Genomic DNA, 14,810 nt, shown 5'->3' with positions numbered 1-14,810 from the left:
TAGGGACTTTCCTAAAGTCATGAAGGACATCCAATTTTCACTCGAGCTATCTCAGAATCTGAAAAGGAAAGATGCCCCAGTAACTCTTATCAATAAGGAAATTACAGAAGTTTCAGGTGTTATGTGCCAGAAACCATGGAGGAAGACCAAATATATATATATATCTTTATATAAATCACACAACAGAAGTCCAGTACATATCTGGTATAGGCCAGGGAGACAGTATAATTGTTTTGTCTGTTTGGGCTGCTATAACAAAATACCATAGACTGGGTGGCTTATAAACAGAAATTTATTTCTCACAGTTCTCCAGGTGAGGAAGTTCAAGACCAAGGTGACAGTTCATTCAGTGTCTGGTGAAAACTCTCTTCCTCGTAGACCACTGTCTTCTCACAGTTACCTTACTAGGTGAAAGGATGAGGGGTCTTCTCCAGGCCTCTTTTAGATGAGTACTAATCCCATTCTTGAGGTGTATCCCGAGACCTAGTTACCTCCGAAAGACCCTACCTCCAGACACCATCACATTGGGGATGAGGTTTCAACACATAAGGATTTTTTTTCTGAGGAGCAGGGGAGACACAAACATTCAGTCCATAGCAATGGTCAACTAAAAATGGTGGAGGTCTTGCAGCTTGTCAGGCCTGGAATCAAACTGGGGCTCCAGAACCTGTTAATCATCTAGGGTCTTGAGCAAGTTGCTTAGCCTCTCTGAAGCTTAGGTTCCTCATATAGAAAATGGAAATTATAATACCTACCTTGAAAGGTTACCATGAACACCAAATTTATGTACCTACATGGTAATCAGGAGTGCTGGCTCTGGTGTCAGACCCAGTTCAAATGTCAGCTCTTCTATTTACTGTGTGATCTTCGGCAAATTACTAAATCTCTCTGTGTTTCAAATTTCTTTTCTGTAAAGTGAGTAATAATATACTTGTGAGGATTATCAATGAATTAATAGGTATCAACTGCTTAGAAGACAGCCTGCCACACAATTGCTCACTAATTGTCAGATGTTTCTAAGAACACAAATACAAATGACAACAATGATAGTAACAAAATACTTCACATATGGTAGGTATTCAATATGTGTGACAATTATTATTACTGTCATGGAATTCTTTCTCATAAAGCATAGGGTTATCACAGATTCCAGTGTGTAGGCACCCTCCGATATTTTCATATATTCTTTACAGTCTAATGTCTTCCCTCCCCTCTAAAGAAGCTTTGTGGATTACATCAGTATCAATTTCCTGGTTTTGACAGTGTATTATAGTTATATGAGGTGCTACTGTGGGAGGTTGGGGGATTACTGCGGTTATATTACAAAAAGAAAAGATAGGGATACAGGGCTTGCCTGAAGTGAAAATATTGGGGCAAGAAATTAGACTTATAACCCATCTACTCCCCAGTGTCCGATGTCCTAGTCACTAGAATTCTGGCGTTGCTCTCCATTATGGGCTACTGGAGACCAGGGGTGCCTGACTGATGAGAGGTAGGCCAGGCTTCCATTACATCAGGTCAGGTGTCAATTTGTAAAATGTCTGATCCATGGAACTCCAAGTGCAAGGGAAAATGTAATCTTGGTAACTTCATCACTAACACACCTCGTTATCGGTTCTATTACAGCAAAAATACAAATGGCAAATACATGGGATGTACTTCTCCTGACCAAAGTTGTAAATCCAAATATTTTCCTCATAGAAATATTTGCCTCATGTTGTAACTGGGTCCTATGACATTCATATAACCTTACAGATTAAATAAACTTTTGTGGGCTAATCTGAGCATCTACGTCCTAGTCATTATGATGTTTTTACACAAATAAATTAGTTCTATTTCAAAGAACTATTCTGTAAAGGCAAACTTCTGAAATACCACCCATTTGTAAGTCATTATACTTGCTTGATGTTATTAACACATTTTTAACTTGAGGAGCAATAGTGATCTTTCTAGCTCACTGATTTCAAGTTTCCAATAATGTTCTACTTAACACTAATGTCTCTGAGTTCTCACTACTCTCCTACCCTCAAGTTCCTCAAATTGTTAGACCAAAGAAACTTTTTTTTTAAAGGAGCACTTATTAACATCTAGTTCTGGGGAATTCTCTATTTGAAAAAATTGCTCTAAGTCATATGATTGTCTCCTTGACTATTTGGATTCTTAAGTTGCTCCTTCTGTGGTATTTATATTTTAAAAATTAAAAATAAATAGTATATACATCCTTTCATTTTCTAGTATTTTAGGCCCAAATAAAAAGTTTTAGAAAAGCTATACCTGTTTGCCTAGTAGCAATAAAAGTAGATATCAACCAATGATTTGTACACGTGAATTATAAGTTTCTCTCTAATTAATTAGTCAAAACTAAGCTTAAAAAACTAAGTTAAAAAATACTAGTGGTTCATCTCTTTCAACCAAGTTAGTATCAACAGCTAGCCTTTTAAATCATAATCTCTTATCATTCAGGTACTTCACTCAAAATAAAGAAACCATTTTTCCCAGCTTCCTCTGTTTCCCCCCCCAACAAATAGCTCAAGAAATCACACACAATTCCCCAACACTAACAGAAACTATAAGATCCATAGTCTACAACAAAGAGGGATTTCACTATCTCCAATTTAGTATATGTATCATAAGAATACTCTAAACTGCTTAAAAGAAATAATTATCAATTTTAATTCTTTTTGAAATTACCTTTGATCAATGATAATCCTCTGTAAAGCTTCATAAGTCTTGCTCTCACAAATCTCTTCTGCAGAACAGAGAAAGTTTCTTTATTCAGAAAAGTGACTGGAAAAGAATTTTGTGACACATTAAAAGCAATTATCTCCATAACACTTTAACTATTCCTACACCAACACTGTAACAACTCAGGATACGAACATTCTATTGGAAAACCGACCTCATACATAGGCACCTTTTATCGTGCTTCGTTCGATTTCACTTCACAGGTATTGCATGTTTTACAAATTGAAGGCAAGACCCTCCACCAGCAAAAAAAAAGTACAACTTGCCTTATTGTGATATTTGCTTTAGTACAGTGGTCTGTAACAGAACCTGCAATATCTCTGTGGTATGCCTGTATAGGTTTTATAGTGTTTGGTTATAACTTTCATATACACACATGAAAAAAACATTTGTTAAATAGTCCATGTTAAAATGGTATTGATGGCTACATTTTACTATTTTCTTAGTTCAGCAAATTGAATTTCTGATATCTCCTAACTATAGTTAGACCTACCATATAGTCCCAATTAGGTTGCCAATCTGCTTTTAGAGCAATTACCAACTCCCAGACTAACTTCTTTACTCCTCTGGTAAACTATGTATCTTCTATCTAGAACAAGGTGGCAAACACAAGGCCCATGGGCCAAATCCGCCCCCCACCTTGTTTTATCCAGATTGGCACCTTGTTTCTGCCCGTCGGCAGCCCTGAGCTCCTGGCCCCTAGTTAAGGAGTAGTTACATTTATACAGTCCTAAAATTACATTTGGCCGTTTGAAGGCAACTGTGAGGCTGATGTGGCCCCTAGTGAAAATTAGTTTTACTCCCCTGATCTAGAACAACTGTAAGTACAAACACCAAATATGTAAACTGAATGGCAATAGGTATGATCATTTCAAATGAAAAATTTAGGCCAGCAAACATACTACCTAAACATAATTAAGAATAATTGTTCATCTTAGCAAAGTGTGCCACTACTATTTTTACTTTTTTTTTCACAACTATTTTTAAACATGTAGAAGGGATTTACCCTGAAATTCATGTCTAATCTACCCCCTGAACCTCAACTCTGGAATGAGCATGATACCAAGTTAAGAATTTTTAGAAGGAACCCAGTGTAAATCAGAAGCAACAACAACTCAATCCACATTTTTAATCAAGAAGCATTAGCCTGTTTTTAAACTATGAAACATATACTCAAAGTAGCTTAGATTCAGGTCTTGCATTTGACAAAGAGTCACTGAGAGCAAACAATGTGCCAGGTACTAGGTGCTGGGTATAGAGAGAACAAAACAAATATGACCCTTGACTTCTGAAAGCTTGTCGTCTAGCAAGGAAGACGTTCAGTTCAGTAAGAACTGAAATTACACATTATGGTTATTTCCCATTTTTTGTATCTTCCTAAGTGGGCAACAGTGATCACACACTCTTCTTAGGAGGATTCTGCAGAGAACGTCCAGTTGTTCAATCATCAGAGACAACCAGTTGTAACTGGGAGACATGAAGGTATATAATGGTAGACAATTTCATAACCTTTACCATGAGAACTATGATGGAATTTATTCCAAAAAGTACAAAATATTAATCTTTACACAGCACATTAGCAAGATAACTTCTACTTATAAGGTAGGAATTCACTAGTAATTTGTTTTCTTGAATTCTGCTTGTGACAAAAATCCATATTGGTGGAAAACACACACATATTCCAGCTTTTTGACTGAATTTTATTCTAAACATATAATTTTAAAAAAATACAGTGCTCCAATATGCAATGTTACTTCAATTAAATGAATCTTTGGGTTATAGAGATTTATAACAAACATTATCATTAAAATCCACACTGAATTTCCAATCAGTTAACCTTCAGTGTGAATTACTTCCAGGTACTGCTTCTGTTTGTCTAGGCAGGTCAAAGTATACAAAATATCGAGGACTTCAAAGGTATTATTCCCATTTTAAACGTCTTATCTCTGCACATTGTTCTGCTCAAAAAAATAACTATTATGTGTATGTACAATACACACACACACACACCAGTAAAGACTGGGAGGGAAGGGGGACCTCGCCAAATTTAAACACATCCAAAACTTCTACACACACACACGTCTTCCATCCAACCTCAGTGGCTGCTGACTACTGTACTTCACGTTTTTCTGCACATTTAAAGAACTATTAGTTGATATTTAAGTATATTGTTTAGTCATGTCTTTCTTCCTTTTTCCGAAATATCTGAGTACATTCTTTTTGTAGTTCGTGTTATTTCTGCCTCTGGCGATAATATTCCTGATAAACATGTATATCCTTAAAATTTATTTCCTTTTTCAACATTTAAAAATAGTTCGTTACTGTGTAAGGTGCCACGGTCCCTGCCTTACAGAACCTAGTACTTTGTGGCCAAGTAGCTACTTTATCTAGGACGAAATACCTAGGAGATGGTATCATCGGCGGTCCACAAGTTCCTACCTGTTGCGGGGACTTGGTCAGAGAGAATGAATCAGATTTGTCTAAAGCGTCCTTTTCCACCCAACGTCCCTCCAGCTTGCCGCTGAGCCTCCAGCACGTAAATCACCCCTGCCAGTCCGCTCCTCAAAGCCCGGCCCCTGGAGGGCAGGGACCTTGAGCCTTAGAAAGGAGCTCGGTGGGGACCTGGACAAGGGTGATTTCTGACCCAGATTAATGCCGAGGCGCAGCTCCCACTTCCTGTAAATCCAGCGGAGCGCGCAAAGAATGCCCTGGAAGAGAAGGCAAAACGCAGAAGAAAAGAACGTAGTTTAACTCGGCTTCTATCTTGGACTCCAGAAGTCTGGGGCTGCCTTTACCACCAGAGCTGAACAAATCGTCCCCAGCCTTCTCCTTCCCCTTCCCACCTCTCAAGTCTAATTCTCTTGGCTTCCTCCCCCTTGTTCCGCAAGCACGTGGTCCCTCCCCGCCCGGCCCCCGCCGCGCCCCTCCCCTCCCCCCCGCACTGCCCCTCCTCTGCCAGCCTTCAGGGCCTTAAGCCCCTTCCTCCCAGTGCCGCTTGCTTCCCCTTTCGTTCGCTCTTCCGCCCCAGCTCTCCATCGTCCTTTCTGATTGGTCCAGTGCAGCAAAGCCTGGTCGGCCAATTGGCGAACTGGGCTGGCGGCGATGGGCGTGGCCGCAGTGCCGGGGCCCTCAGATCGAGGCTGCCTCCCCCTCTCAGCCGGCAGCACATTCCGCCGCGGTTGCCGCCGCCCGGCCCCGCAGTTGTCTTTGCTGGAGCTGCTGTCGCGCTGGGGTTAGGGCGGGGGGTGGGACGGGTGGGGAGAGGAGGAGAAGGCCGCGGCCGAGGCAGGTGAGAGGAGGAAGGAAGCGGCGGCGCGGCGAGCACAGCAGCTCAGGCGGCGGCCGGGTTCCTGGGAGTGTCGGTGCGGCGTGGTGGTTGGGGCGGATCCCGCGGGGCCCGGGCGGGGGAAGGAGTCACCGGCCCGGCCATGGCGGACAACGAGAAACTGGACAACCAACGGCTCAAGAATTTCAAGAACAAAGGCCGCGACTTGGAGGTAAACTCGGGGGTGCGGGAGGGGTGGGGGCCGTGGACCTCGGACCGATCTCCGCCGGGACTTCGAGTTTGGGGAGTAGGGGCGGGAGCTGCCGCCGGGCCGCAGGGGAATGGCGCTGGGGGCCGGCCCGTCCGTGACGCCTTTGCTAACGCGCCGGGAAGTTTGTGTCGGGCCTGGTTCGCCTCTGCCGGGGAGCTAGGTGCTGGGGTACAGCCAGCGCGGCCTAGGCCTGCCCGGAGGAGCCGGTCCGTCGCGGGAGCGAGGGGCTGGGCCGCGCCGCGGGGACGCCGGGCGCGGCGAGTGCGGAGGAGGCGTGCGTGCGCCGTGCCTCTCCGGCCCGGTTGCGGCCCCCACCCCGGCAGCGGCGGCGGAGATTCCGGCTTTCTCTCGGGCACCGGCGTTTGGCGCCGCAGGAAGGAGTGCAGTGGGAGGTGGGGTTGGGGAGTGTGAGCGTGTGGCGACCGAGTGGGGTTCGGTACTTCCTCGGCGAGGCCCGAGGCGTCTCCACTTACAGGCATTTTTTTCTGGTCTTCCCAATTCCCGCTCTACCCCTGCCTCCCTCCGATATTCAAACTACAGGATTCAACTTCTCCGTTGAAAAAACACCCCCGGCGTGAGTGGCCATCCTGGTGATGCTAACAGTGCCTTCCTGCGGCCTCTGTTTTGCTATGGACATAGCTGATTCAAGATGTGGCTCACCGTGTGCCCTCTTCCAGGCAAAGGATGCCCCTTAATTCAGCTTATTCACAAATCTCTTTACCCCCACCCCCCTTGAGAGACTACCAGCTGCATTCTTACATATAAAGTCCAAAGGGTTATACAAAGCTTTCATCCTCTAGTCTACAGTATCCTTTCCCTCCACCTGCTGGCGGTGGTAGTGGGGGATGGGGTGGGCTAGGGAATGGCATCATCGCTTTATTATTTTAAAAGGGCGAAAATAAAAACCCTTCATTGCCTCATATTTAGCTGCTCCCCGAGGTTCTTAGGATACATACAGTGTGAGGGTTACACACACAGACACACACACGCACACACACACACGCACACACACACACACACGCACACAGATTTTTGATAGACCTTTTCCCTTTAGTTTTAAGAGTTTACATAAATAGGGTTGGGTTTTTTTGTTTTTTCAATCTATTCTGCATCGGAATGGATTAAGAGTTTAGCTTTTCAGAGAAAGTGGTAAAGTAGTCTTTTTTATGTTGTCCCTGGGTATTTCTGTATACTGAGATCTCCAAATTCCCATCACCTGTTTCTGAACTTGTACCATTTGCTTGGCTGACACAGTAACTATTTTTTGAGTTTTCCCCAAAGCCATTTTATCTCTGAAGTGGGTTTCAAAGTTTGAGGAACTATTGAGTGGTTAGGAGTAGGCCATTAATTTCCTGATTGTTTTAAGGTTAAAAATGAAAAAAAAAATCGCAAATGATAAAACGTAAAGACAAAGACTACACAGTGATAAAATCCAGAAAAATAGCAATTAGATGCTTGAAAAATCCTTGTAATACTTTTCCCTCCATTTTGGCCTACATTTTTCTAGCAGCTTTGTTGAGATATGACTCTCATATTTTACATTTCACCCATTTGATGTGGCTTTTGATGTTTTCACATAGTTGCAACCATCAGTACAGTCACTCTTAGAATGTTTTTATCTCCCCAAAAAGAAACACAAATTCATTAGCAGTCACTCTCCCTTTCGCAGTCACTCTTTCTTTTAAGATTTGCCTATTCTGGATATTTTATATGAATAGAATTATACAATATGTGATCTTTTGTGACTGGCTTCCTTCAGGTGGCATCATTTTTTTAAGATTCACATATGTAACAGGAATGTATCAGTGCTTCATTCCTTTTTATGGCTGAATAATATTCCACACTATGGATATACCACATTTTATTTATCCATTGATGGACATTTGCATTGTTTCCACTTTTTTCTATTATACATAATAGTGCTATGAACATTCATGTACATATTTTTTGTGGACCTATGTTTTCATTTCTCTTTATATACCTAGGAATGGAATTACTGGTCACATGGTAACTTTATATGTAACATTGTATAGAATTGCCAAACAGTTCTCTTAAGTGATCCTTATTTTTTAAATTGATTTGCCCCCTTACTGTGTTGTATATCTCATTACTTTAGTCAAAATAAGATTAAGTGTTGACTCCATATTAGAACAAAATTGTGATAATGTGATCTGTAAATACACATTAGGCAAGTTTTTTTGAAATGATCATAGTGCCTTATGAGCATCCTCTGCTAACTTTGATAAGCCTGCGTGTACATTACAATAGGAATATTTTTACTTTTCCACCTAAGGAAATGTGATATGACTCTAATGGAAAGGCATACTTTCTCCTCACTTGTGACTACTCAAAGTCTCACATGCCTGTATTGAGGTAGAAACATCTTTTATAGTCCTTAGAGTACACTGGAATGGCCTACTTTATATATTTATTAATTACATTTATGTTTGTGTCCCTCAAAACACTTATGCATGTTTCCTCCCCCCACCCCCCAATATGATTCTGTGTTATACTACGACAAATTCTAAATATGTACTGCTAGTTCATTTGGTTATAATCACATTTCACTGAGAGGTCTTTGGAAAGAAGTATGTATGGACCAGTGCTGTTCAGTGAATTTTATTTAATCCACTATTTCCAAAATACTATTCCAACATGTAATTGTTGTAAAATAATTAATGAAATATTTTATATTCTTTCATATTAAGTCTTCAAAATCTAGTTTGTATTTTATACATGTACAGCTATCTCAGTTCGGGACTACCTACATACCAAGTGCTTAAGAGTTAAGTGCAGCTAGTGGCTACCTTATTGGGCAGCACAGATATAGAGGATAGCATAGAGATTGAGGTAATGGTAGCATTTTTCAGTTTGATCCAACAGTTTAAAATTATGAAGAGTACAAAGACCTAGAGTTTAATCTGATGTCTAATCTAAGATCTGTGACCTTAGAGAATCACATTTAGGGTTCTTTTCTCTTTAAAACTAGAAGTACTTTACATATGTTTCATGAGTGTTATGTAGTTTAATAGGTTAATGTTAGGATGATGTCCAGTAATTCTCTGAGTGTTTTATCACTTCCAACTTTTCTGGTTGTGGGGAGGGAGGGGGTTTTATAGGATTCAGTAATTTTTTCTTTTACTCCTTCATTTGCAATTGGCTCTTTGTTTTTCTTTATGTTTATATATAATTTAAGTTGAACTTAAAATTAATAAGGAACCTTTTTTACTTTGTTTTAACTTTATTAGTTTTTTGTTTACACTATTATAGTTGTCCCTATTTTTTTCCCTGTTTGCCCTCCACCCAGCCCTTACCTTCGCTTTCCTTCAGGCCATCACCACAGTTTTGTCTGTTTATGTTACTTTATTTTTATTGTTGATACTGTTATGTAGAAATAATGTTATTGCTCATTGAAGGGTGATTTGGGCACAGGGAATCAGTGACTTCTAAAGTCATACTTTAAGTGTTGGGCTTGAAACTGATTCACAGCTTCCAATCTGATTCACTCCTATCTTTCATTCAACCTTTCTGGCTCCTCCCAAATGTGGTCATGCTAACTTCTTGAAAGACAAAAATATCAAAGAAAGCATATGCCAGTATCCATTTAAAATAATTTACAGAACTGTCAGATGATATCCAGTGCTTGGCTTCTTTCATGTAGTGTGTTAGGGGATCATCATTGTATTTGTTTTGAGAATAGTAACTATAGGGAGGATATGTACAGTGCAACACAGGAAATGGATAGTGACCAAACCTCAAAGAGAAAATTTGTCAGAATAAAGCAAATTAAGCTCATCTAGTTTATGTTTAAAAGTAGAGGGAAAATTCTCTAGTAGATTGTCTAATAAACCTACTTAATTTTTATAGAAGTTCAGAGAGTATTCAGGTTTGAAAAGAACATATGTTAGAAGAATAATTAGACCTTTTAAACACGATTTTAAGGGGAAATAAACCTGAAAACAAAAGAATATTAAAATACTATGTAAGTGGAAACTTGACTGTCCACACAACATAAAACATGAAGTCTGCTTGAACTTTTTTTTAAAAAGTTGTTGGTTGGCAGAAGTTGAATAAATTGATCGGCTGCATTGTTTAGTATTGGCCTTGGTGATTTGTTAAACTGTAGAGTGAAAAGCATTGTTAAGCTATTAAGTCTTGTTAACTTTTAGAGACTGACCTCTCTCATCACAAATCTTGGAACATATTTACTATACTTAAAATAACTACTGTCTAATTTTTCATATAATAGTCCAAGCATGTGACAATATGATATATCTGATAGAAAGATAGTTGGGAATTAAATAATTGTTTTTGTACTTCCTGCCAGCTTTCCTGGTTTACAGGACAACCATTTCAGAATTGCTTCATTGATAATTATATATACCAAGATGTCTTTGTTTTCATAGATATTAGTATGTCAAATGAATATACAAGATTAGAAGAGTTGTAGGATGATTTAGCTTTAAAAGAATGAAACTACTTCAGAAAAAATGTATAAGTAGTTTTTAAAAATTGATCCCTAATACCTGATACTGGTTGTGGATTCTTAAAATATTTTTAAACATTTACTGAAGCACATTCATCTCCATTAGGCCTAAAATAATACAATGTAAGTTTCTCAAATTTAACTTTGAATGATGATTTTGGTACTCATTTGTTTAGTTTTCAAACAAAGGAGAAGTAGGATTGAAGGGAACTAACTTTTTGAGTACTTCTTATATATACTTTTAATTGTATTCTCATTTCTCTCAATCTTATAAGTAGAGATTATTATCTTATAGAAGAAAAACTCTAGAGTGAAGAGACTTAATAGCATAGCATTCAAGGGAATGATTTTCACTTACGTATGTCAAAGTAAAGTCTATACTGTTCATACTGTGCTCTACTACCTCCTTCTAACTTCTTTCAGCCTCAATACAGAACTCAAAGTTGATTAAAAGCTTCTATGTAAAAGTTTCTAGCATAGTCCATGGAGTGTAGTAGGTATTCAGTGTTTCCTTTTTTCCCCAAAGAGATTTTTAGAAATTGTGCATCATTTGTGGGCTTTAAATTCTAAAGAACACAATCCATATACTAAGCTTCCCATTTAGGTTTACTAAAAGGGCCAGAGAAGACTCTCATCTACAGTTAACATAAGGACAATATTTGTGTTAGTACATTCTAAATAAGGACAATATATACATGCTTATAATGGTCTTAGTTTAGAACTTTTCAAAGCTTTGGGGCTCAACCTGCTTATTGCTATAAAAAGTTAAGGACCCTCAAAGAGTTCTGTGGATTCTACCACCGTTTACCATTTCAGAAGTTAAAACTTACGAATTTTAAAAATGTGTATGAAAATAATAAAGCTATTTTATAGAAATATAAGTTTCTAATAAAAATGACTTATTTTCCAAAACCTTGAAAAAATTTGTGGGAAGAATGACCATGTTTAACTTTTTTTTTTTTCGGGGCTCATTAATATTTCACACAGAAATAGATAGCTGGATTTTCCAATGTCTAAATTCATTCTTTTGTGGAATGCCCCTTTGGTTGAAGTATATGAAGAATATCCAAGTTGAAAAGGGAGGCAGTTGAAAAAGCAAAGTCTTAATAGCCCTTTTACATAATTGTGGGAATTATCTTTGATACTATACCATAACATCAGAAGTAGTAATATCTTAAAGTACAATGTGGAATCTGAAGCCACATCAGACGACTTTTCCTACTCTGTTACGTTGAAATTCATTGGTCTGTTGCATTTGGCATGTCTCTTTTGCCCATGGCTGATTTTGTAATATCATGTATTGGTCATTTGGAAAATATTAGTTCCCTGAATTAAGTAGCTCTTCCAAATGCTGACACATTTTATTATACAATGAAAATCCACAATTATTAGTATCACCACATAGTTCATCAGAAAAATCTTAAATATTAGGAATCTGTCGGGCTCACAGTGGTGAGTACAACTTTCCCAAAAGTCTTATTTTCAAGGCTCAAATTTTATCATTACCCAATAAATACTGTAAGTTGTTTCCCTTGAAGCTGTAAGATCACTTTGCTCATTTTTTTGAAAATATCTGACAGACACTGTTTGAATAACCATAATTTGTCATTCTTTTGAGTCAAACTGAAGTTCCATTAAAAAAGTGGCCAGTTCAATTTGCAACTTTTGCAATTACACAAAAACTTTTACCTTGAGACAGTCATCCTACTGCAGAAATACATGTGCTGCAAAGGTGGTTTATGTGTAATCCATATTTTATCACAAAATTTTAGAAAGAAAAGATCAGTTTTTCATTAAGGACATTCTAAGTGTAATGGCTTTTTTTTTTTTTACCCTGAAATACAATAACTTTTAGTAGAGCTTGGTGACATTGCCTTAATTCCTGCTAAAGCACCAGTTTTACCCACTGTGTTACACTGCAGTGCAAATGTTAACATAATAAGAAAGTAGAGATATTATGAAATGGGCTTGATCTTATCAACCCTCTGAAAAGGCCTCAGTGTCCCCACAGGGGCGCATTGACCACTGTCTTTGCTTGTTATTGCTTCTGGTACTAGTGACTGTTGCTTAATAAGAAATGGTTCTTAAAAGGCTTTCCAGCATTATAGTTAAAGAACATGGATTATGGAGTTACTTAATCTGTGGTTGAACCCTGGTTCCTCCATTTAATAGTTACTGAATTTACCCTAATTTCTCTAAACCATTTAAATGCTTAAGGGTAATTGACATAGTACATATAGAGTGAAAGGAGGCTCTCTTATTTCTACCAACTTGCTTCATCAGACATTACTCCAAATACCTCCTCCCCCTCGTGTTCCCTGTTAGAATAATTCAAATCACATCACTTGAATTGGAGAAGGCTTCCTTTATCCCTTCATTAGCACACAAGTGAAAGCCTACTTTCTCCTGTGCTTCAACCAAATTGTTTCAAAATTACTAGTTGCTGACTTTATTTTTCTAATCCTCTGTTGTTAGTAAATACATTATGTAGATTTTGTAACCTTTTCCACAAGATTGTAGATTTAACCAGAAAATAGCTCTAATTCACACTGTTTAGTATCCATAATGAACAATGGTCTAAGGTCATAGATGTGTGCTGGTAATACAGGATTAGCTTGATTATTTAAAATGCTGAACTGTTTTTCTATTACTGTTTATTTACTGTTAGGACAAAATTTGATTAGCTTTCACTTTTACTTAAAATTTAATTTACATTCAACTTAAAAATTACATTTTCAGTAATGGTTATATTTTGGCAAACTGGAATGTCATTACATTTTTATTAACAAAAGTCATAATCCTAAAATAATGTTTCATTTGGTGATAGAATATGATCTGCTTTCATCTTTATCAAATGTTTTTATTTTTTTAATTTACTTTTAAAAAAATTAGTTTTAGAGCCCTGGCTGGCGTAGCTTGGTGGATTGAACATGGGCTGCGAACCAAAGCATCACAGGTTTGATTCCCTGAGATGGGAACGTGCCTGGGTTGCAGGCTGGGTCCCCAGTGGGGGCCACATGAGAGGCAACCACACATTGATGTTTCTCTCTCTTTCTCCCTCCCTTCCCCTCTCTAAAAATAAATAAATAAAATATTTTTAAAAATTAGTTTTAGAAAAAGATTTTATTTACATATTTTAGAGAGAGGGGAGGCAGGGAAGAAGAGAAACATTCATTGGTTGGCTCCCCTTTGTATCTTGACCAGGGAACCAGACCTGCAACCCAACCATGTGCCCCAACTGGTAATCCTTTGCTTTGCCAGAGGACCCCCAACCAACTGAGCCACTCCAGTCAGCTGTTTATTTCCTTTTTAATAAGTTTAAATCCTTGAGGGTTACAGCATTATATGGATTCTGTGTCCATTGGTCTTAGCAGGAAGGTGGGTTCGGAATTGAGCTCAAACCATGCCACTCTTTCCATGAGCATGAGTCGACTTTCCCCAGATTAATCCAGTTTTGTTTGATTTACCACCAGGAGTTACTATGTTGTTCTTTGCTTTGTACTCATAAGCACATCTCTTACCTAGATAGAATTCAGTTTCATCTTGAACATAAACACGTTCAATTTTAAGAAGAGCTGTGTGCCCCCTCTGATTCCAGAGACCCCATTTATAGCTGGCAAAAACGGCTTTGGATCACAGCCTTCTACACATACTTGTCATAGAAGTCCTGTTCCCAGCAGGCCTCCACAATGTCTAAGATGATGGAAAAAAGAAAGCTAATTTTTCATTTTTTATTGATTGTTAGAGAAGGGGGAAGGAGAGAGAAAGAAATGTCGATTTGTTGTTTCACTGATTTATACATTCGTTGTTTGATTCTTGTAAGTGCCCTGACCAAGGATCAAACCCACAACCTTGGTGTATTGAGACGATGTTCTAACCAACCAAGCTAGGTAGCCAGGGCTGATTTCCTTTCAAATATTAAAAGAAATTGTCTCTCAGTTTCCTAGTCAATGTAACCTTTAGTTACCCAATGTTGACTCTCAATACTTGTTTTAGCTTTTGTAGCATTTCTTTTTGGTTTCTTAAAGTGGGTGTTAAATTTA

The 14,810-nt window shown here is 38.7% G+C and overlaps 1 protein-coding gene and 1 long non-coding RNA gene across 7 annotated transcripts in view; one reads left to right on the top strand and one right to left on the bottom strand.

Moving 5' to 3' along the window:
- LOC118498794 overlaps positions 1-5,633 on the bottom strand; it is a 46,424-nt gene extending 40,791 nt beyond the window's left edge. For 3 of the 5 annotated variants that reach the window (XR_004901260.1, XR_004901257.1, XR_004901261.1), the window contains exon 1: positions 2,692-2,789. This is a non-coding gene — a long non-coding RNA (uncharacterized LOC118498794). Of the gene's footprint in view, positions 1-794; positions 909-2,691; positions 2,790-5,184 lie in introns of those variants that run through there. The other 2 variants (XR_004901258.1, XR_004901259.1) reach the window with 2 other exon arrangements.
- A 228-nt stretch (positions 5,634-5,861) lies between these two features.
- Positions 5,862-14,810, top strand: part of KPNA4 (karyopherin subunit alpha 4) — a 64,570-nt gene continuing 55,621 nt past the window's right edge. Inside the window, exons 1-2 of one of the 2 annotated variants that reach the window (XM_036017616.1) lie at positions 5,996-6,242; positions 6,822-6,958. In XM_036017616.1, the coding sequence (XP_035873509.1) occupies positions 6,875-6,958 (84 nt within the window). In that variant the 5' untranslated portion in view covers positions 5,996-6,242; positions 6,822-6,874. Of the gene's footprint in view, positions 6,243-6,821; positions 6,959-14,810 lie in introns of both variants that reach the window. The other variant, XM_028505138.1, reaches the window with a different exon arrangement.

Source organism: Phyllostomus discolor, chromosome 2 (genome assembly GCF_004126475.2).
Source record: "Phyllostomus discolor isolate MPI-MPIP mPhyDis1 chromosome 2, mPhyDis1.pri.v3, whole genome shotgun sequence".
In the NCBI taxonomy this organism is placed as follows: domain Eukaryota; kingdom Metazoa; phylum Chordata; class Mammalia; order Chiroptera; family Phyllostomidae; genus Phyllostomus; species Phyllostomus discolor.
The sequence above is the reverse complement of the archived record's forward strand: the minus strand, read 5'-3'. Positions and strand labels throughout refer to the sequence as shown.